The sequence below is a fragment of the Takifugu rubripes genome, chromosome 1, assembly GCF_901000725.2.
Source record: "Takifugu rubripes chromosome 1, fTakRub1.2, whole genome shotgun sequence".
NCBI classification, from domain to species: domain Eukaryota; kingdom Metazoa; phylum Chordata; class Actinopteri; order Tetraodontiformes; family Tetraodontidae; genus Takifugu; species Takifugu rubripes.
This window is the reverse complement of record NC_042285.1, coordinates 15,769,383-15,792,281: the sequence shown is the minus strand read 5'-3', so window position 1 is coordinate 15,792,281 and position 22,899 is coordinate 15,769,383. Positions and strand designations below refer to the sequence as shown.

The 22,899-nt window shown below is 43.6% G+C and overlaps 2 protein-coding genes across 4 annotated transcripts in view; one reads left to right on the top strand and one right to left on the bottom strand.

The window, feature by feature from the left end:
* klf12b (Kruppel like factor 12b) overlaps nucleotides 1-15,326 on the top strand; it is a 31,613-nt gene extending 16,287 nt beyond the window's left edge. For both annotated transcript variants that reach the window (XM_003961611.3, XM_011606869.2), the window contains exons 3-6: nucleotides 1,904-2,450; nucleotides 5,122-5,257; nucleotides 10,323-10,480; nucleotides 11,401-15,326. In XM_003961611.3, the coding sequence (XP_003961660.2) occupies nucleotides 1,904-2,450; nucleotides 5,122-5,257; nucleotides 10,323-10,480; nucleotides 11,401-11,582 (1,023 nt within the window). In that variant the 3' untranslated portion in view covers nucleotides 11,583-15,326. The remainder of the gene's footprint in view (nucleotides 1-1,903; nucleotides 2,451-5,121; nucleotides 5,258-10,322; nucleotides 10,481-11,400) is intronic.
* A 1,661-nt stretch (nucleotides 15,327-16,987) lies between these two features.
* Nucleotides 16,988-22,535, bottom strand: klf5b (Kruppel like factor 5b). Of its 2 annotated transcripts, none has more exons than XM_011606884.2 (4): nucleotides 20,891-22,533; nucleotides 19,018-19,906; nucleotides 18,865-18,924; nucleotides 16,988-18,544 (listed from the first exon to the last, which is right to left on the bottom strand). In XM_011606884.2, exons 1-4 carry the CDS (start codon nucleotides 21,032-21,034, stop codon nucleotides 18,366-18,368), a joined length of 1,272 nt encoding a protein of 423 aa, XP_011605186.2. In that variant the 5' UTR covers nucleotides 21,035-22,533; the 3' UTR covers nucleotides 16,988-18,365. The 2 variants fall into 2 exon arrangements, with proteins under 2 accessions (XP_011605186.2, XP_029687212.1); XM_029831352.1 differs by having other exon boundaries at nucleotides 18,377-18,465; nucleotides 20,891-22,535.
* Between the last annotated feature and the right edge of the window lie 364 nt (nucleotides 22,536-22,899).

Here is a 22,899-nt window from a genome sequence, read left to right as displayed (position 1 = left end):
ATATGGGCAAAGGCAGGGTACACCTCTGAATGAGTAACCAGCTCATCCAGGGCCCTATGTGAGCATGTGGGGGCTCGGTACCTTGCTCAAAGGTACCTTGGTGGTGCTTTGAATGTGTCCTGGCACCGCTCTCCTACTACCTCTTAAGTTTTGTCTGCATCGGGGTTTGAACCAAGAACCCTCTGCTTCTCAGGCTAGAGACAGAGCCACCGCCGCCATGAACTGTTTTTGTTTATTTAAAAGCCTTACATCTTCTAAAACACACATTCCCCCTCCTCTTGAGTTTTCCAACTAAATGTATCCTGAGAACTGCTATAAATGGTCAGTTCCTTGACCTTGCCAGAGGATTCATTGACTGAGCTGTAAAACTTGACTACTAGAAATAAACTTTGATGAGTTCTACAAAGTATGGACAAGAACTTCTTTATCTTGGCACTATAAGAAATGATTCTGAAAAGTTGTTTATCTTTGTTTATCTCTTGATGTGTACAAACAGAATTCTGACCTCAATATAAATGATTACATGCACAGCTATTTGCCCCCCCACAAAAAATGCCGGGCCAGTGGCGTGATGAATCAGATCAGGATGTGCTGTGAACCTTGACCTGACTCCACAATGAACCCCAGCAGAGCTCAGAGGTCATCAGAGACAATCTTGCATGGAGCGGGGTTTCTTTTCTGACTGAGGACTCACATATGATTTCAGTCACAGGGTCCTAATGTTTCCTGTAGGCTGAAAATGAGTACACCAGTCTGGAGTAAAAATAGAGTTTACTACATAAAATCACACCACACAGAAAATTTTATAAATCACCACAGAAGCGCTCTCAGCCAGCATTACATAAGCAGAAAGAAATGTGGGTTTAAAAAAACAAAAGTGATGGTGAGAAACTATAGCACAGAACATTTTTTTCGGTCTTATGTAGTTGGTGCTGTAGTTCAAGTTCGACATTTCCTTATTTAGTTTAGTAATTTGTTTCTTATTAGATAAGTAAAAAATCCTGGATGATCTTGCTCCCCGATGGCCCTCGCTCTGACTCAGCCTGTGAGAGGCTCCACCGTGAGGATCAACACCACTCACCACACACTCTAGCACTCCTCCCACATAGAACACAGTCAATCTAGAGCTGTGGCATGTCTTCTGATATTGTAACTGAACACACCACATAAAATAAGGCCCCAATCCTGAAAGTCAGATGGAATAAATAAGTAATTATAGGATCCGTGTCATTTTTTAGGTGTGTATGTTCTTGATTATCATTTCTAAGTAAATGGGTTCCTGTAACTGGTGCAAATTGATGCTTCTGTTATAGTCAACATGGTGTTGAGGGAGATGTTTTGTGGAACCCTAAGCCACCAATGATGGCCTTAAGAGGCCCATCGCCATGAGACAGAGGGGAGACGGTCAGGAAATTGAGCCCATATGATGTTTTTCCACCGTCACAAAGGAGATTTAGGAGAGATAGAAAGGGGAGCCAAGAGAGCTATGGTTCTGTGGGAGTGATGGAAAACAGGAGGAAAAGAGTGCGTGGGCAACCCACACTAGGAGAAGAGGAAAGAGAATGTGTACGGTGAAAGGAAGCGCTATCTTTGCTCCTCTGCTTTTCATCTGCGGATGACGTCACGCACAGCAACGGCATCACGGGAGGAAGACGTGCGTGAAATTAATTGTTCCCTTTTCAGTGATTGTCATCGCATATACTTTTTGAAGCATATCAGGATTGGAACAGTTACTTTCCCTACAATTCACAAAAGTTCCACATGCCTTTATTGTCATATATATACTACAAACATCTATAATTGTCCGGAATTATTAAATAACCCATTTGTGGAAACAAGGTCAATGTAGATGTGTTTGTTTAGCCCTATATTTATTTATCTTTCTCTCTTGTTTCCTCCACAGTCACCTAAAGTGCGCCCTTATTCTGCAATGGACAGCGTCCCCTTCTTCCTCAGCAGAGTTAAAGCCGAGACTCCAGAAGACCTGCTCGTTCACAACCTGCATTTCCACACGCAGACCGAACCGGTTGACCTCTCAATTAACAAGCCCCGCCCGTCCTCTTCATCTACCACCCCAACCACTGCCTTGTCTTCTTCACCTCTCAGATCTGCTTTTTCTCCGTCTTCTTTATCATCGTCATCATCGTCCTCTTCCTCCTCTCCTTCGGTCATCACCTCAGCCTCATCTGTGCTCACATCAGGCCCTCTGGTGCCTCCTGGAAGTGGGGTGAGAGGTCAGCCATATTTGCACATCCTGCATTCTGTACCGCCTCCTCCGTCCAGCCCCCTGAGCCTGCCGGGAGCAGGGAAGCTGGCCAGCCATGTACACCGCATCCCAGTGGTGGTACAGTCGCTGCCCCTCATGTACACTTCTGCTGTTCGATCACCCTCCAGCCTCAACAACGCCATCATGCTACCTCTGTTGGATGAGGTCAAAGGCCAGGGCAAAGGTGGGACAACTCAATTTGATTGACTCTGCATTCGTAGTGCTTGAGTTAGATTGCAAGGTCTGCTTATTCAACTAGAAATGCTTCAATTTTTAAATGTAGTTTTCATGGTTTTATTAATACATAGTTTATACCATTGACAAAATGAGAAGATTCAACCTTTAGGTGCTCCTATTTTATTGCGCTATATTCTCCATTGACCAGTAAATCTAAAGCAAAATCAGCTTTTTCTTTTTTAGGAACATATAATTTAGTATGGACATCATACACTGTAAAACAGGAAACAAGCGTTATCAGTAAATCATGATACCTTTTTTAAAACCTTCAATTTACCATACAAGGTAGGTCAAAAGTACATTCGCAGCACTGTCTACTTGAGGATCTTTCCAACCATTTGAATTTTCTTTTCTCATTCTGACTTTCTACTGAAATTTACTTTTTACAAGATTATCAGTGATGGTCATTCATGCACAGTTTGGCATAATTTTCCATTAAGATATCAACCACACAAGACATGTCGACAGTGTCCTGCTTCTGATGCTCAAAAATCAATATACTTCAATAACGGTGACATCTAAATAAATTCCTTGTATCTGTGCCTGATTAGCCTATTTCAGAGTCATAAAAGAAGAAATGAAAATGACAGGTCAGTGTTGGTATCCGGCAGTAAAGGAGAGATACTTCTATTCTTTAATCCCAGTGACGAGCAGTGCGTCTAATTGGTCCATGCAGACGCTTTAGTCCATAATGCAGCAATGCTGGGAAGGCTGACAGGGTGTCAGATCTTTCAGAAGCAGACCCTCAGGTGTTAATGCCCAGTCTTCTGGATGAGGAGGAGCTTTACAGGCTTTCCATCTTTAATTGAAAGATTTTTTGTTTGGTGGTATTCTAGTTCTTTTAATCTGCTGCAGACTCAAATGCTCCTTTCTTTTATATCTAAAAGCAATTATCTGGGGAGGCTCGAGTGTCAAATCGGGCTGACCTCAGCCAGAGTGTTTGCTGTCTGTGAGTGGGGTTTGTCTACAGTCATAAAGTCTTCAATCTCATGCTTCAGTCACGTACGTACTGTAAACGCTTTCTTAGATGTGGTTGATGCATGAGCAAACAGTTAAGGTCGTAATATTAAAGTCTCACACACACACACACACACACACACACACACACACACACACACACACACACACACACACACACACACACACACACACACACACTGTCAGTCCATTACATTCCACTTCGGATTAAATGAGAAACTAAAATCAATGAAGTCAAATGTCACAGTCGAGGATAAAAATGCTGCTGAAGAAAGCCGAAAGTTTGAAGTGAGAGTTGAGGGTTTAAACTCAAAAGGTGCAATTTCACCTGATATAAACCCATCAGCTGCGTGTACCTGATGCAAGTCACACAGGAGCTTTCAGCATAAATACTCAACACTCGCACTGAATCATGTACACAACACACACACAGGTCGGCCATCCTCTTTAAGAGAGGGCGGGTACCCTTCCTTTCAGTGCTGTCTCTGGCAGGAGGTTGCCATGGAAACAGGGCTTGACTGGAAACAACAGGAGAGAAAGAAAGAAATCCGGTGTTCTGCCCACCTCTCCAGCACTCTTTTGTGTCCGTCTCTCAAAATACCTCCTTTCAACAGCGGGATGCTTTTCCAACTAATTACAGGTTTTTCGTGTGGGTAGATGAGCCGGTGACCACTCCTTATATCCTAGAACTCTATATCAACTGTAAGAACCCTTTAAAAGCTTCAGTTCTTACAACATTATTTCTGTAAGAACACCCCCACCCACCAGTAATAACACCATGTCTGCTCCTAACTCCAGACCCTTATTATGAGCCATTATAGCTGCAGTTGCTGAGAGGGCAGAAGAGGTGAAGTTCTGATAGCCTTTAAAAGCACAAAGCTTACAACATCCAGCATGTCACAGTGGAAAATGTAGGAAATTTGATTTGATATTATGCGCAGCTCATTGTTGAGAAATATCTTGTGCACTTTTACAGATGTGTATAGTATATTGAGGATTACGTTGAAATCAGTGTTTCATGAACAGATGTATGGAGTAAAGTGCAACAAGATCTTCTGTTTCTTTTTTTCTCCTGGAGTTATCTGGGTTGTATTCCGAGGAGCGTCCACAGAGATGACAGAATAGCCACAGGCTCTGGCAATATATCCAATGAAAGGTTCAGGGGAGAAGTTGTCACAACTTTTGGGATGAGATTTATTTTTTTATGCTGGCCTCATTTTCTCAGAGTCACGCTCATCACTGCCCAAATCAAGATCTGACAAGTTCTTTTTTCCCTCTGTAAAATAGATTCTACAAAGAGTCCAACTCATTTCATAATTGACATGATTTTTTGCCAAAGGATTAGAGTTAAGTTTTAATATAGTTTATACCCTCAGGACTTTCGTGTTTAATCATTAGAGTGAATGATCAGCGGAATCAGCAGGCCGTGGGTTTTTCGCAGGAAGAGGTCCTGGTTTCAGGTCCTTGTCAGGTCTTTTCTGTCTGGCATTTAGAAGCTTTTTCCTGTCGGCATCAGCTTACACATGATCCTCCACAATCACAGTGTTTTGGTTACCTAAAAAATGAGGTGTGTGATTTTAAGGATTAACACAAAACACGCGTACGCGACTGAATTCTGCATCTGTGTCATGTCCTCGCAGCACACGCAGACCACAACGGCCTGTCGCCAAGGCAGATCAAGAGTGACAGCGATGACGACGACCTGCCAAACGTGACCTTGGACAGTGTTAATGAGACCGGCTCCACTGCGCTGTCTATAGCCCGCGCCGTGCAGGAGTGAGTATCACGCTCCGACCAAGTGACTACTGACCCTGTCGGTTCAGTATTCAGTGTCAAGAACAACAATGTTTGGAGCCAACGCACAAACACAAAATGCAAAAAAGGGCTGAGCTGATGTTCTAGGTGAGACAATGATAGGACACAATGCAGGAAAAGAGACAAACTTTTCTAGAACTTGCTGAATAGAAAATCCTTACCACAGAATGTGACACCTAAAAACTATGGCCCCTGTTTCATTCTCATCCAAATTAAAGTACATTAAACAATCTAATGCAGTAATTAACATGCTATAACAGTATTAAAAATAAAAATAAAATTTTATAGTGTATATGAGTGAATGGAGATGGGTTTTTATTGAGGTTTTGTCAATGTGCCTATCAAATGGTGGACAAGCTGTTTAAGACAGGATTATATTCAACTGTTTAGGATCCTTTTTTTAATGAAACGCGCGTAGACTCTATTTTTGAGTCAAAAGAAACCACGGCAATGACCTTTGAAAGACTCTCCTTGCTGATCATCTATCAGTCCGGGTGCATACGTCACATGTGTTTGTAGATCAGTCTATCAGTATCAGTGGCCTTGTTGGTCTCACGCTGAAAGAAGAAATATCTTACCTTTGCTGGTCACAGCACACATGATGAACCCTTTGGCTTCACCCTGTATTGCTGCTGCTTTCACCATTTTAGATTAAGTGAGAAAAGTTTTCAAGGAGCCTGTGAGAATGCTGCTAATGAGGCAGCAGCATTAACAAGGCTAAGGGCCTCTGTAGCTGTGTTGATTGTCCGGCTTACCCGGCTGGCATGGTGTGTCTGACATTACATTGTGTTTTTGTGCAGAGCTGATTTTATGAATTTCCACAGTGACACAATTAATGAGTTACAGTGCCAGCACTGTGTAAGACATTGTAGTTGGAACTTGGTCTCTGGCTGGTGGAAGTGAGATGAAGATGGTGCCATGCTTCAGGGAAGACAGAGAGAAAGAGAAAGAGGGGAGGGGGAGTCACTGGAGGACTCGGGTTTCAGTGCAGGAGGTTATTGAAAGGGACAGGCGTGCCCCTGAGTGCCACACGTGGGCAATGGGTGGTCAGAGGAGAACCGGGGTTGGCAGGACCCAACCTTTCACTGCCCAAGCTTTCACTACAGAGAGAAATCACCTGCCAGGACCTGCCCACACTCTCCCTCCTCTGTGCAGTGTGGAGACTCTGCTGTGTGAAAACTGTGCGCGTGCAACTGCATGCGTGCGCATCCTTAAGTATTAATCCTTCGGTGTGTGTGAGTGCGTGTGCGTGTAGTCTATGCGCGCACGTGTTTCTACGTGGTGGACGGAACAGCTGGTTCCAGAAGGAGGTCAGCCATTGTCAACAGGAACACAGACTTGCGTGTTTGCCTGTGAAAAACAAAGCAGTCTGTAGTCTTCTTGAGTTACGCTCCGGTTTTGGCCTCTCAGAGGAAGCGTGTGCGTTCTGTACTGACACAACACATGCGCTTCGCAGACATCTGCAGCGCCACTGAAGCCAGCAGCACTTCTCTGAAACATATCAGTCCTTTGTGTGGCTGAACTCCTGGCTTAAACGGGTGCACTGTGGGTGCAGAAAGTCCTGCTTTATCACACCAGCAAAGGACAGACAGCAAGGATCTTTCTGTGGGTCACAGCTAAATCAAAAGTATTGTCAGTACAAGAAGATTATTACCTGCAGCACCTCAACTACTCCCCCAGAGACACCAAATAATATAAAGAATGACAGTAGCCACTAACTGCAGGTGTCGCATTAACAATGGAGATAGCAGTAAGAAAGAAGGCTGAGAATGTCACAGCAAACATTAATGTCAGAATCCAGAAATCCTTATAGAAATAAATATATAAATAAATAAACGTAGCAGCGGAGACCACCCGTGCCACATTTCAGGGAAGACACACACGGAGGGTTTGCATGTGCTTCTTGGGCTGCCTACTCCATATTCATGCCTTTCCCTGGGGATGGGCAGATAGGCTATTGTACGGGGGAAAAGAGTGAGAAGAAAGACAGCTGAAGAGAGAGAAAAATATATGTGCGCATCTGTGTGTTAGGGTTTAGGCTCTTGTATTGGAAGTGTTGCATCTGCTCAAGTCTGGCTGGTCCCTGAAGACCTTGGGGCCAAAAGAGCAGGTGGAAGGAAGGGAGGGTTGCATCCTTGGACAGGTACAGCGAAGCCCAGTGGGCTCTCTCTCTCTCTGGCTCGGTGTCTCTCTCTCACTCCCCCTTACACCCACACTTTTCCTGTTGTCTTGGTAAATCCACTATTCCTGCAGCGCTACTCAACAACGTTTCTGTGTTCAAAGTCCCCTTGTTAACAACCTCACTGTGTCAGAAACAACATGCGTGTTGTGTTTGCTTGTGGAAACCACCTGCTCTGGGTGGCATGTGCACACACTCTGCTGTCGTTTCTATTTCTCTCCGTCTCTTCTTGTGTCACTCACTGTTGTGTTCAACAGTTTGTTTTACTATTGTATAAAAAAGCATGTATTATTATTGTATTTTTTTAAAAAGAGGAAACGAAAGAGCTGAAGCAGAGGTCAGCTCTGTTTGAAATCATTCTCAGCCCTACTTCCTATTTTTGTCCTCTGCTTTGTGAGCTGAAAACACACAAATAGAGTGTATTCACAGCACCGTGATGGTGTGACACACAGGTCAGAGTGGGTCAGTTTGCCTCTGGAATTCTAATAAAAAATGCAACAAATAATCTTTTTACCGTGTATTAAAGTAGATTTTCTATAGTTTGTGCAACACTGTGCCAGTATAAGAGTTTTCCATTTTCAGTTGGAGAAATGAGACGTTTCAGTGCTAAGATTGTGCACTGCTACTCTCCTATGAGGATGACATCAGCCATGAGGTCATCACATTGTTGATGAAGAAAAAGTTCACTGTTGATGTTTATTTGTTTTCGACAGGACAGACAAAATGGAAAAGGCTAAAATTTGACTCATTTCATAAATCGGCGTTCAGTGATTAGGTCATCAGCTTCCACTGGATGGAAGATGACTAATAACTGTTATGTGAATGGAATGGAATCTAGAAATGTAAACACTTGAATGGGATCCATGACCACACCAGAATCATCCCCAGAAACAAAAGCAGAGCCGCAGGTCTTTTTTGAGTTTTTTCAGTCAGCGTTCACTTCAGATCTCTTCGGATGTTGGCCTGAGAACTTCCTTCATGAAATCATAATCATGGATGAAGTCAGAATGTAAACATCCACATCATCTGCTAGAGCTCATCATGTGTAGGGCCCACATTTGGAAGCTAAAGTTATTTCCCCAGGGTGAGGCTTAGCTGAAAATAATAGCAATAATCACATGCAGTCTTACAATTTGGTAACATATTTGGCTTTGGTAACATATTTGTTTCAGTGTGTCATCACCACAACAAGGAGAGGGCAGGAAGAACTAATATCTGACCCGTGTGATCATTTCCTGTACAGCCTCAGACTGTTAGTGAGCCAAGAGCAACAGGTGAACCACATGTTCGCCATTAAGTCCATTTCTATTTGCATGTCCCTTATTCTCGTAGGTAACTTCAGAGCTTGAACATGGCTGTGCACTCTTGATGGTGTCACACAGACGCAGCAGTTCTTTTTTTCTGTGGTGACGGTTCGCTGGAGGTCTCTTCTCTTCTTTCCAGTTCCTCTAACATGAGGCCATCTGATCCTTTCGTATTCGTCCCTTTCCCTGTCCTCGCTCTCTCTTACCTGCTTGACAGCGTCCAGACTCTGAGACCTGACAGAAAAAGCGAGTGTGTTCCACTGCTGACAGCTAAATATATCCCACAGACTTTACTCCACCCTCTAGTAAACAGTGTTGTTCTTGTTTTCTACCTCTGCTCTGTCCTTATCTTCCTTGCCTGTTTTTAATCTTTGCGTGCAAATGTCACATGTGTATTCCTGTTTGAAAGTTCATTATCTTACATATCAAAGTTATTGATAAGTTATAGATGGAAACTGATCATCTACTAACAAGTCTGTGGTTCATCTCTTAAAAAAAACCATGAGGGCAAATTTGAATTTTGTGCATTAGAAATATTCACACACACACACACACACACACACACACACACACACACACACACACACACACACACACACACACACACACCACACACTTTACCACAGGGCTTCACTGTTGGAATGACAAATTGTATAATTAACAGTGATATTAGCTATATTGAAAAGGAAATGGCAGGGCAACATTTATTGATGGCAGAAATAATTCAGGGATCATTAACCTCAGTGAATAAGACTGAAAAACAAACGCTATATTGCTCCACCTTTGATTGATGAAAGTGTGCTGAAGGAGCAACAGGAAGAGCTTCAGTTGCAGCTCCTGCACTTCCCCACAGTGAGTTCATAGCTGTGTTACACCGCCACCTGCTGGCCAAGTTAATGCTGCACCCTGCAGAACAATAATCAAACCTGATCGAACTTCTGCCATCAAAGTCCAGTAATCATTCATGTTTGTTTTTAATTTCAAAATGGGTTTTAAACCCGCATTTATACTATAAAGTTTGATCTAAAAGAAAGTTGAAATAATTTTATCTTCTGCCAATTCTACATACAGAAGTCATGCTGAGTTACATTTATTTCAAATAATCTATTACTTGCTTCTTCAGTATTTCGACAGAGTTTTAGATAAATGTAAGTTTAATTTGATCGGGATGAATGACTTCTGCTGTGTTCTCAGACTCGGGGCCCCTGCAGTCTACATGCTAAGGTGTTGATGGTGTCACCCTGTGAGGTGATCTCTGTCACCGGTGTGACATGATGACCTCATGCCCTCACACTGGCGAGTGTGTGAAACAGCAGAATGCATTTTCAGTAACACTGAAAGACTGAAGACTTGAGCCTTGTGCCTCTTATCTGTTAACATTACTATTGATGCTCATCTTTTGCACAGAGGAGAAAAAAAACATTTCACCACAAAACAACTTTACACAGTGCAGATGCATTATGACATTTCTAAGATATACAGTAATATGCAGATTTTGGAAGTAGCTGCTGCTTTATTGTCGGTTCTTATTTTCTCGTTGCAGCTCCATGTCCCCCTTCAGTATTGACAGCCTACGACGCCCCAGGAGGTCAGAGTCACCCGATTCTAAAAAGAGGAGAATCCACAGATGTGACTTTGATGGCTGCAATAAGGTTTACACCAAAAGCTCTCATTTAAAAGCACACAGGCGGACACATACAGGTCAGTAGGTCAGGGCGTGTATGTCTGTCTGCGTGACACTGCACCATGTTCATGAAAACATCCCGATTTATTCAGCCTACACTGCTGTTCCTGACACATCTTATCATTAGTTAAGTCGAGGCATCTTGATGCCACATCTATGAGGAAACGGATGAACCATTATTCATAAAAAAAGGTCTGATTGCGTCAAACTTCGTTAGCCTTCTATTGTCATCGTTCACACCGAGCTTTCGTGTGAAGCCGGGGATCAAACCAATGACCATTGGAAAATACACAAACTCTGTCCTGAATGTAGAAAAGTGCAATTTCAGAACAAGTTGAGGAGAGCTGGTCGTAACATGGTAATTATCTATGAAGCTGAGCGCTTATGTATGCTGACACAAGAGCTTGTTTTTCTTAAAGGATAATAGAAGCCTGTGAATTTGAAGGCTGATTTTCCTGTTCCACTCACTTGTGTGTTTCACATACCTCCCTCACTACTTTTTTCTTTTAATATACTCTGTTCTAGACTTTTACTGATCTAAAATCATAAGCATATTAACATAATAATATTAGAATTTTACCTGCAATTAGATTAAAATTGTTTTAATTATAAAGTGTTGAAGATAGGCTCCCACAATTGTGTTGACTTAATTAGTTTTTACCTACTTAATCAATTTCACAGAAATTTTTATCAGCAAAAGTGGAACATTTTTCACGTAGCCTAAAATACCACTATTGGAGGGCAACATAAACCCAAAATACACCAATAATAACATTTATTGGCTTTTAACTTGTTGATTCTCACATACATTTGAAAACTCCGACCAATGTCTGAATCTTTTACACCTGCACCAACATTGATGCCTTCTTCAAAGGTCAAGAAGACCATTATGGTTATGTCCTCGACCATAACCACGCTTTTCTGTCTTCCTCTCCAGGGGAAAAGCCATATAAATGCACATGGGACGGCTGCACGTGGAAGTTTGCCCGCTCGGATGAGCTGACGAGGCATTACAGAAAACACACCGGAGTGAAGCCCTTCAAGTGTGCAGACTGTGACCGGAGTTTCTCCAGGTCTGATCACTTGGCTCTGCACCGGCGGAGACACATGCTCGTGTGAATCAGATGGAGAGGAGAGCGGATAGAGAGAAAGAGGATGTGATTAATAAAACAAGCACACAGGGAGTTTTGGGGAGCAGGATCTCCCTTTGAATGTTTTTCAGCTGGTCTGGACACACACATAGACGTGTGCGAGTGCGAGTGCACACACACACACACACACACACACACACACACGCGCACACACACACACACACACACACACACACACACACACACACACACAAACACACTGATATACATGGAGAGACACAGAGATGCACAGATACACACTCTCAACCATCACAAGGAGGGAATTCGGAGAGCTTATGGAGCACAAACCAGGGTCACTTCTGGATCTTCTTTGAGTTAGAAGGAAGAAGACGGCAGGATTTTATCATTATTATCATCGTTTGATTACAATAGGGAACTGTCCTTAACAGCACTGTTTGTAAATGTTCCACTTTGATTTTTAAGGTAAACTCACACTCTTAATTTTGACAAAAAAAAAATCTATCTGTATATGTAAAGTGCTATTACAGCGGACTCTTTTGGTATCTTTTTTCTTTTCATTACTGTTCCAATGGCTGCTTTTTTAGCATTCACAATGCGAACAGCATTGTGTTAAATGGATTTCCAGTGAAGGGAAAAGGGATTTGGCCTGGATCACGGGAAAAACAACGTCGGCCTAATTTTGGAATTACAGGAAGTATTGTTGCGTCTCGCCTCCTTGTGAATGCGATGGGTGACCAGCAGAGGGAGCCATTGCACCACCACGTGTGCTGGAACCTGCTCTGACATGTAAAATGGGATTGAACTTTCACCACCTCATAGCCAGCACGTATCAAAATATTACTCAGAGTATGGATGAAAGGCACCACCCGGCCATAAATTTCAGATATTTATTTAGTTGAAACAATCAGAAGCAAACACACCAGCGAAGGACTGTTTACGACCCTCTCACTTGGTCTGACATCCAATCAATGCTGTCCAGAGCCTCTCATGCATTTTCTTAGAAACGATTTTTAAAAAAATACATTTTGGTGGATTCTGTGCTGTGATTACCAATCAGTAAAGTGCAATCTTAAAGGATAAATATACTTTTGAATTTTTGCTTTGAATTTTTTTTTTTCTCCATGTATTGCTCAGAAAGCCCCTCGGTGTACAGTGGTCTTTGAAACAATCAGAAGAGAAAAGAGGAAAATGGAGGCACCTTACAGACTCATTCTATCCATCAATCTGCTTTTATTCTCGGTCTCCCTTTCCTTGTTTCATCTGAGTTTCACAGTGAAAGGCACTTGCCTTGTGTTTGTTCTTTTTTTCTTTTTTGCACAGCAGCACTTGACCATAAGCTGAAGCTGACATCGGCTGCAGTGTTACAGGGATTTTGTGGTACCTAATGTACAGAAAATGCAGATGAGCAATACATATGGGACAAAGTGAACTGAAGGAACATCAGCCTCCTCTTTGTTCCCTTTGCTGATGTCAATTTTGGAGTCGTTGGGGTTTTTAACTGAGTTGACTCCCGAGTCTTTAGCACCACTCCCTCTATTGATCAGTTTGTTGGTTCAGCACAAGGCTCTATACTCATGTGTGCAAATGATTTTATTTTGTTTTTCAGTCATTTGACTTATAAAGTGATCCAGACCACAGTTATTTTGATATGTGGTGAACCTGTGATTTGGCTAGTTGCTGAGAGGTGTGAACATAAATCAGAGTTCAATGCATAAATGACTAAAACATATATATCATCATGCATTTCAAGCACGCGTAAGAGCTATTAAACAGCTTTTACAAAGATGAGGAAGTATCAGAACTGCTAAATGAAAATGTATTAAATTTCTTCCATTTATTGTCTAAAAGCAGCAACAGGAAGCAAACGTAGACCTGCAACCAGCTTTGATCTTCTTTGGTTTCAGCAGGATAGCCAAATCCAGGCTTTGATTTCCACCTTTGGCCCTGAAATCACGCGGGGCCCCTTAGATTTGACAGAAAGTTGATTCAGATGATTCATTATTTATGTATACTCTGCACACTTGTCATTACGCCCAATCGTATTATAATTTTGGCGAAAGTTTGTCAGCACCTTGTTTGTTTTATCAGTATGATTTTTCAAATGATTTTATTTCAAAGGCGATTTATAAACAAATGATCATGTATTTTATCATCCTTAAAAAGACATTTTTATTATTGAGGTGCATCGGTGCATATAACGGTTTTGCTTCTGTACAAAGGATCTTGAAATGTTGTAATATATGTGATAGTGAAGATAAACTCTTATTACAAAGTTCTACAGCCTGTATATATATCGGAAAAATAGGGCTTTTGATCCATAGGTGCAGGAAATACGTTTCTACATGTAAAGTCTTTTTCAGAGAGTGTAATTTATCTAATTTGATACACAGTGAAACGGACTAAGGGTGTCATCATGTCAATGGTCACGTGTCATGTATTTGATTTTTAGTTGAATCTATCCGTGATTATGAGTTTTGTTCTTAGTCCTTGGGCTGAAGCAGTGTTTACCACGACGATCAACACACCACTTCTCATTGAGCGTGTCAAGGTACTCAATTCCCGGCGAACACGTGAAACTCATATCAGCACCGCGTTGATTCCCAGCTGGTGTTGCCGGCCTTAACACACCAGCTCCTGCGAAATTCACACTGACTTGAATACGGTGTGTCCGCTGGACAGATTGTATTATATTTCTCTTCAGTATCTCCCTCCTTGTTTTAAGCATAATTTTGTAATGGTAACCAGGGTCAAAGTTATGCAATAATTCATAATAAATAGTGCCTCATATTGCAAACTTGTAATATCAGCTGCTCGGTGCAGATGAAAGATTCCAGCACACACAGAAGAAAAAAAAAATTATCCAACAAACCAACACATTTCAAATGGGGATCCATGAGCCTTGTTGTGGGGGGGGGCAGAGGCAACAGTATGCAAGGCGGACCTGTAATGTTCTGTTCCGAACGCGGCATCCTCTCATAACACGTCTCACCGGCTCGTCTTATTGTTTGGCTCGTGCAATAAGCTGCGTCCTCCGAGGGGACGAGGCTGAGTTGCAGCAGCTCTGTGATGTTTTCATCTTCAGCCCTTGAATTGGACACGGGGACGCTCTGGAAGGGCTGAGTTCCACTCACAGGGGAGGCCGTCCTGCAGTGGGGAGGGGGGCGCCTTCCACAGCAGTACTGAACAACTTTGGATCACTTTATTACCTTTTGTTAAAAACAAAAAACAAACAAAAAAAAAACAACTTTCTGTGCAACATCTGCTTTTGGGTTCTTGGTTTTGAGATTTTTTGAGTAGTGAAACCAACGCCTTTGGTTCCAGTTTGCTGATATTTCGTACAGTAATTGTTGTTTCTGTATTTATGTAAAGTGAGTGTAGTGTAAATATATTCAAATCTTTTCACGCAAACGTTTTAAAAACAAACGGAGAGGAGAAAAAAAAAGAGCAACATCGCGCGACATCACATCAAAAGGGAGATTCTGTTCACGGAATTCCAGATCTGTAAAGCAAATTCTTAACGCTGATATTTTTCCAGAACTTGAGAACAGCTGTCTTTCTTTTCCGTTATGGCTTCTTTTGGGTTTTTGTTTCTTTCCCCTCTGAGAGTTGTTTAAATATACAGTCAGTGTTTTGCCTTTTCTCTGTATTTTTCATATGGATGGAGCTGTGAAATGTAAAGTTCAAACATATACATGTATATCGATATGAATGGAGGCATGAAGGTTAATAAAACTGCATTTTGTATATAACACGGTGACGTTCGAGTTGGATGGAATGTGGTCTTGATATGACTCAAACGTTAACGCAGGTGACATCCTGTCTGGGAAAATATCAGATCTCAACAAAACAGGAAAAAGGAGCCTTTGAGTCCCCGACGGAGGTCGCGAACCCTTGAACGGCCTCCATCTTGTTTGCTCACATGTTTCAGGGACGGCTGCAACAGGTGGGCTGGCAGAGGGCAACAGCCGGTAACCTGCTGCGCGGCTGTATAACAGGATCTGGATGGATGTTGGTGTCAGCCGGCAAAGGATCCAGATGATCACGATAGCGATGGTTCAATTCCCAGCGCACAAAGCCTGTGGCGGTGCAGGGCATCGCCATTTATTACCGGCAAGAAGCGACGACCACGTGACCCAGAGGGAACAAAAGGCATCGAGCGTTTTAACAATCCTCCTACTGGGACAAGCTCGGGCAGCCGCTCCGCTTTCTGCAGCTTCCGACGGCGCCTTTGCTCGGCCCCCGCGCTCTGACTCACGCCCGCAAAGGTTTCGGAGAGTCGGCCCGTTTGGCTTCCTTGACAGAAGCTCGTCAATGGGGGCGTGAGGAGGCGTGCTGCGGAAGGAACGCGGGGACGAACCGCCAGATGGACGGGTTTGGAATTTAAAACAGCCAAAATAGAAGCTGTCAAATTCAACAAGTAACTCACGAGTAGTTCATCAACTCTGACCGCAGCTTCTGTTACGCGTTTGGGTGACGCCAGGCCCCAAACCTGAGCTGAAAACATGGAGTCACACACTGAATCAAAGAGATCTCTGATAAAAAGGTCACGCCCTCCTTCAGCCTCTGAAAACGCCGGTGGCTATTTTAAAGGCAAACATGCCTGCGGGAAAAAGACGACAGGCTAAAGCGACAATGTTCAATGATTTTTTTTTATTTTTGCAGACATGAAAAAAGGTCAGTAAGAAAAAAAAAGCGTTTCATTTTTCACTTGATCATAAAAAAATTAGGTTTCAGATATCGCATACATTCAACCCATTCGGCTCAAATGATTAGCTTGGTCATAAATACGGGAAAGAGGGCCAGCTGACAGGCTGTCCAGTTTTAATAAAGCAGGAGAGCCGATTCAACAACAACATTGTCCCAAATGAAAGGAAAACGCTAAGGCACATCTGAAAGGCGTCGGAGTATCCGGGGAAGAGAGAGAACAGCTCACAATGCCTGATGACAACACACACCTGTCGCTGCAGGTGAGAGGGACAACTGGGATGGTCCGAGGCACCAATGTGATGACGCACATTCATCTTAACAAATCGGGTTTTGGGTGGGAGTAGTGCAGCCTCAGCGTGCCTGGGATGACTAACTAACGAAACGAAACCAAAATAAATGATCGATACCTGCAGAATTTGGAAAAATGAATCTAAACATATAAACAAAGAGATGAAAATAAAACAGCTCTGATCTGCCAATAATCTGTCATGTAGTCAAAAACAAACAAACAAAAATCTTTACAGCTATAATTCATCCAAAAATGAACACTCATTTATGATCTCACTGCCATTTCTGAGATGAAGAGCCTGGTAAATCTAATTGTGCCTGCTTGTGAAAGTGCGAGACCAAAAGAGCCGACTCAGCGCCACTGAGGCAGTCGGTCTGCATCATTTAGGGCTGGTTTCAGTGGGGGGGGGGGGGGGGGGGGGGGGGGGGGGGGGGTCCACTGTAATCTATAGCCATCGTGCTTCATATGTGCTTGTGATCAGTAAAAAACATCTGTGTCCCGCTGATGTCTGGGCTGTCCTCCAGCCCCTCCACCCCCCATCCACAGAGGAGAAGAAATCATGAGCAAATGATCAGTTTCAGTGAGATGAAAATCACATTAAGCAGATTATTACTGTTAAATTATTGTAATGTGGCTGAAGATAGGAAAACATGATCCTCATATTTATGTTCCATGATAGAAGAATGCACATTCTATGGAACATTCATCATGGTGTCCAAAACACTGGGATAAATAACAGACCTTTAATTCCTTTGGCAGTAAACAAAGACACACATCCTGCTACTTCTATCTCTGTGGTGACCTTCAAAGACTTAATAGATACCCTAACCCTAATCTCTAACCGTCCCAACTAACTCCAAAGGCTAAACTAAACCCAATATCTTGAGTTCATCATGAGGACCACCAAAAATGTCCCCACTTGTCTGGTAGAATGAGCATATTGGTACTGAGTATGTAGCAAGAACAAGAACACACACACACTCACTCACACACACACACACACACACTCACACACACACACACACACTCACACACAACACACACACACACACACACACACACACACACACACACACACACACACACACTGTATCTATTCAACTTTCCCGTTACTTTCTATTTAAAACACATACCTCAACAATCCTTTAACCCCCTGGTTGAAGCACCACATTCTCTGACCTTCCAGCTCGTATCAACGTTAATGTGTCACCTTTTCCAGAACAATATCAGGATTACACTCTCAATATTCACACATGTGGCTCCGTTTGCGAACACCATTTTATGTTTTGCTCGCACAGCTCTCACACAGCTAATTATGTCCACATGGTTAAGTCAACAATAAGAACAAAAGGTGGAGCAGCGCTGGCTCCATGTATGAAGTTAGCATTACAAAATTAAGAAAGAATGGAGGTTAACAAACAAAAGATGTTGTGGATTCTGATAAGAAATCAGTTTTGGCTCTCATTTACACGTGACCGCTTCCAGGGAAAATGCTGAGAAATTAGTGGCAAAGGCTGCACGTGTGAAAGGAGTTAATGTCTCCACTCGAGAATTTTGGGATTCAGGCAAATCAAAATGTGCAGCAACAGAATATTAACAGAACAATAACAACTTAAATTCAATCGTTTCCAATAAAATAACATCTTCCATTTGAAACAGCATTTTGTTTTTGCAATCATTAGATCCCCCCCCCCCGCCCGTACTGTAAAACAAGTGTAATAAACCCACTTTTTCCAGGGTTGCTGGGCTGATATTTTTAGTCCACGTTCAGGAAACGGAAGATAAACCACCTTCTCAGCTCTGGTGTCTCTTCATGTGTAAGGCCAGGTGGTCGGAGCGGGAGAAACAACGGCTGCACACGCAGCACTGGAACGGCTTCGCACCGGTGTGTTTCCTGAAATGGCGAGTCAGCTCATCAGAGCGGGCAAACCGCCACTCACATCCCTCCCAGGAGCACTGGTATGGCTTCTCTCCTTCAGCGGACAACAAGAACATCGAGTTACTCCGAACCTGAAACACCCCCCCCTCATCGCGGCATTCCTCAAATTTCAGCATTCAACATCTCAACAAATCCCACATCGCTGGTGGATAATGAAAAAAAGGCTTTTCTGCGCGTCAACTGCGCCATAAATCACAGCGCGTCCCGTCTTCCCTCCTCTTAATTATGAGCGTTTCAGGGTTTATGCGATCTGACAGCGGCGAGCGGCGAGCCAGGCCTGTCAGCAGACCCAACCAATCTGCATGCCAAGTGCATTTTTTTCATTCGGGAAGTGCAAAGTAAAAGCGTTTTTACCTGTGTGGGTCCGCTGGTGCGCTTTCAAATGAGACGACTTGGTGTAAACTTTCTTGCAACCTAAGAAGAAGAAGAAGTCAGTGAACATCAACAGCCGTCGGTCTCGGATAAAGGACTTACAAAGGGAATTCAAAGAGAATTACAAATTGTCACCTGCTATGTTGCAGTGGTGAATCCTCCTTCTTTCCAGATCAGGGTTGGTTCTTCTGTTGCTCCTAAATGGGGCCGACTGGGCCAGCACCGGGGATTGTGGGGCGACCCGTGGCGTCGTCTGCACTGGGATTGGGTGGATGGGGACAGGACATTCAAAGTGGACTAATCCGGTACCAAAATTCTTGTCTGGGCTCTGGATTGGAGTCCCACTCAGGGTCTGTCCTTGATCAACAGGGAGACGGGAGTGAAATTGGAACTTCGATGCGATGCTGGCTTCATAGGAGGGAGGCGGCGACAGATTCTGACTGAGGTGCTTCTCCCTCTCCGGACTGGATGGCTCTGAGTTCGGAGGGGAAGGCGGCAGGTAAGTCGGCCCATGCTGTTGATTCACCTGTGGAAAACATTGGTTTTGTGGAGTGAGCTTGGAAGCATTCAGCAATGAGCCCACGTGGAGGTTCCCCATCGGAAGACTTGGTGAGTTCATGGAGTTCAGGTGGGGGGCGTGGAAAAACTGCTCCAGATCCGAATTCAAGAGCTGAAAGAGGGAAACATCCTGGAACTCTGGCACTTCCTGTTTGATGTAAAGGTTTGAACAAGTGCTCTCAGCCTGATCACAAACTCCCGGGTACTCTGGGATCATGGGGAGAACTTGGTTTCTCTGCATCAGAACGTGCGGCGCCTGGGATTTGATGTCTCTGGCAGTCCTGCTGGGAGCAGGCTGCAGATATGTGACATCAGGCAGGAGCAGGCTCATGTTGACGCTGTAAGGGGACGCTGGGTCTTCGGTGACCGCTGGCTCCAGCATCAGAGGGCCATCCCTGCACGCCAGCTTGGAATTCACAATGTCCTGAGGGTGCCGAGGCATGTAGCGTTCCATCTCTGATTTAGTCTGGAGGACATTTGAGAAATCGTCATCAGCTCGGCGATCAGATACGATTTAAAAACAGCGAAGCAACGCAATATGTACATGTAGTCAAGTTAAGGAGGCCTGCACTGATCAGACGTCTCCAATTTAACATTTTTCCTCCACTACACATCAGAGACGTGCAGGTTACATCATGCCTCAGAGCTACATTAGCATTATCTTATGTTAGTCTTCTCAGGCAGACAGAGAGGAAAAAAGAAAAACTACTTGGAACGAAGATCCAGCTACTTCAGAATTTTTCTTCATAACTCTACTATTTTCTCCCGAAAGGCAGAAATAATTTATAACCCGTATTTCCCCGACGTTTTGATCCGTTTGTGTATTTAAATGCTGATTCTGCTGTGAAAAATTGTTGTAAAAGTTCAAGGGCACTTTTGATCAATCAATGAATCAATGAATCAATGAATCAATGAATCAATCAAGTCTCAAAGCAAATTCGTTTGAAGATAGAAAGAAAGAAGAGCAGAGAAAATATTTTTTACACCCTAATTTAGGGCCTGATCTCGCCACTACCACCACCACCTCCTCCTCCTCCTCTACTTCCTCCTCCTCTACTTCCTCCTCCTCCTCCTCCTCCTCATCCAACATTTACAGGCAGCAAACACCTATGAAGCCCTCAGCCAGGAGCTGTTGGGAAACCGGGCTGAAATTAGAACAGGCAGTTGCTCGGCAGCGCTATGCATCTGTCCTCCTCGCAAGTTTGTGGAGCGGGTGCAACGTTTCACATCCCGGCCGTGCCCTGCTTGTGATTCAGTGAATGTCAGCATCAGCACGGGCGAAATTTCAGTCACGTGTTGGGACTGAAAATATGAGAGCAAAGCAGCACCCGTACAGGATCACCTCCACGTCCGAGCTCAGGCTTCAATGTTCAGTAACGCAGATTTCCAACTACGCCGCCGTAAGGTGTAAAATCACAATAATTAGAAAACAAATGAATCAAAAACGTACCAAATGATAACCAGATGGAGTTGGCGCCATGGCATCTGTGGTGTGACAGAGCACTTGTCCATGATCTGTCAGTGGTGCGGTGGGTTGAAGCAGCGCGTCCTGCTCCGGAGCGACCCAGAGAGAATCCCTGAAAGAAGCGGCCATTGACCCGGCTGCTCAACGACCCTCAATTACTCATCTACAAATTAAGCATTTGTATTCTTTTCTTTCGTCACAGTCGACACGGGAGCGCACAGGCAGCTGTCAAACGTTCATTCTCTCTCTCTGTTTTTTTTTTTTTTTTTTTTTTTTTGCGCTGCCTTGTCAAATTACGCAACTGCGTGGAATTGGTGCGTCCGCGGGGCGGAGCCGCGCATTCACAATACAAACAGGACAAACAAGCGATCAGGAGACGCCTATCGTGATGAAGAGTTTTTCTGGTGACCTGGCCAAGGGCATGAAGATGAGTGGGTCTATAGCGGAACAGTCTATGTTCAGCTTTATTTCCCTGCTGGTTTTGGTCCCATAAAACTGTTTGTGGGCCACAAATGGATGCACAACTTAAAAATAAAATAAAGCCCTATTTCAGTTGAATGTTGATTGCAACTGCGACAGATTAAGCAGCGTCTTACCTGCAGCAGTACAGCTCGTGGCAACTTTCCGTCCGCCTTTTGGTGCAGTTTTTGGATTTCCTTCAGACTCTGGAGCACCTCCGAGTTCCTGTGTGGCATGTTAAAAACGCCACTGCGGAGCAGCTGTCTGTCAGGACTGCGCGCTTGATGCCAACATTCCTGAGTCTACAGTGAAGCCTGCGCTCATAAACTGGCAGCGGATGTTTCCATCAAAACAGCCTGGCATTTCACTCAAACCTACTGACATTACACTTGGCTCAGATTATGTGTACGGTTGTCAAATTGGTGTTCTGTAGTGTAATTTTCCCTCGCTGACTTGAGACAATACGTCCGTTTCGTTTGTTCATTACATCCCTGATTATGTGACTGACAAAGACTCGAGAATCCAACCTCCAGGCCCCCAAACGCAGCCCAGCAGGAGCTTCCCATACACCAGACAGAATCATGACAGTCACGACAGAATTCCTCTTAGGCTTCTTTTCCCTCCTCCACCCACATCAAATGTCACCACCGGTCGGTGTTAATGCCAAGACAACATGCTGGAGCTGGAAACACAGGTATGCCACAATCAGCTGGCATGGATGGAGAAAGGGCGAAGCTTTTTTATAAGTGGGGGAAAAAAGAAATCAGTGTAAAGGGATTTTTATGTGACATTTACTGACTTTGTGGTTTTCCTGCAGGCGCTTTCTGTCCTCTTATTTAAAAGGTGTATGCACATCCACTGTGGGCTTGCTGGAACATGTTCAATGGGCCTGCAAGCATGGATGCTGTTAAATTTAAAGTCTAAATGACTTGTAATGTGTGGCTACTGAATATGACAGGAACATGGTTTTAAAAACAGTTTTAAAAACAACTTTTTTCCAGTAGCTGTGACAAAACGCTTTAGTCTGTTAAGGCGTTTTCTTTACTGACATTAATATGTTCTTATTATGACGTTAGGTTACCCTTCCCTTATCTGTGTTCTCCTAAAATTGAAAAATTTGATTTTGTTTCCACCCGATTTTCTTACATCAATAAAAATTTTAATGTGATTAGACAAAGAATCAGTATTTTTGTGCAGAAAACACACGCACGCCCTGGTTTTCCCCGGCACAATTTCACTAAAAGTTAAAACATATTCAAATGACCACTGATCACCCAATTAGAAGCTGAGTGATTGCCCGTCATGTGCTGACCTTTCAGAGTGCAATCTATCCACAGATGTCTCAGCTCCAAGAGGAGCAACTGTCATTCTTGGCCCTTTCTGTACGGCGAATGTGAGCCGGGCCCTCCTCCATATCCCCCAGAATTAAAACCTCACAATATGCCCAACAACTGCACGGCGGGGAAGAGAGAATGCACGGTATGTGCTTACAGCATCACAACTCCTCTCCCTTCACACATGGACTAATATGGCCA

Bases quoted from the DNA above. Each gene is read 5' to 3' on its own strand.
- klf5b (XM_011606884.2), bottom strand. From the start codon at position 21,034: ATGGCCGCTTCTTTCAGGGATTCTCTCTGGGTCGCTCCGGAGCAGGAC. The intron at 19,907-20,890 runs GTACGTTTTTGA...AATGTCCTCCAG, and splicing joins CTCCATCTGGTTATCATTTG to ACTAAATCAGAGATGGAACG. The intron at 18,545-18,864 runs GTAAAAACGCTT...TGTCCGCTGAAG, and splicing joins GCACCAGCGGACCCACACAG to GAGAGAAGCCATACCAGTGC.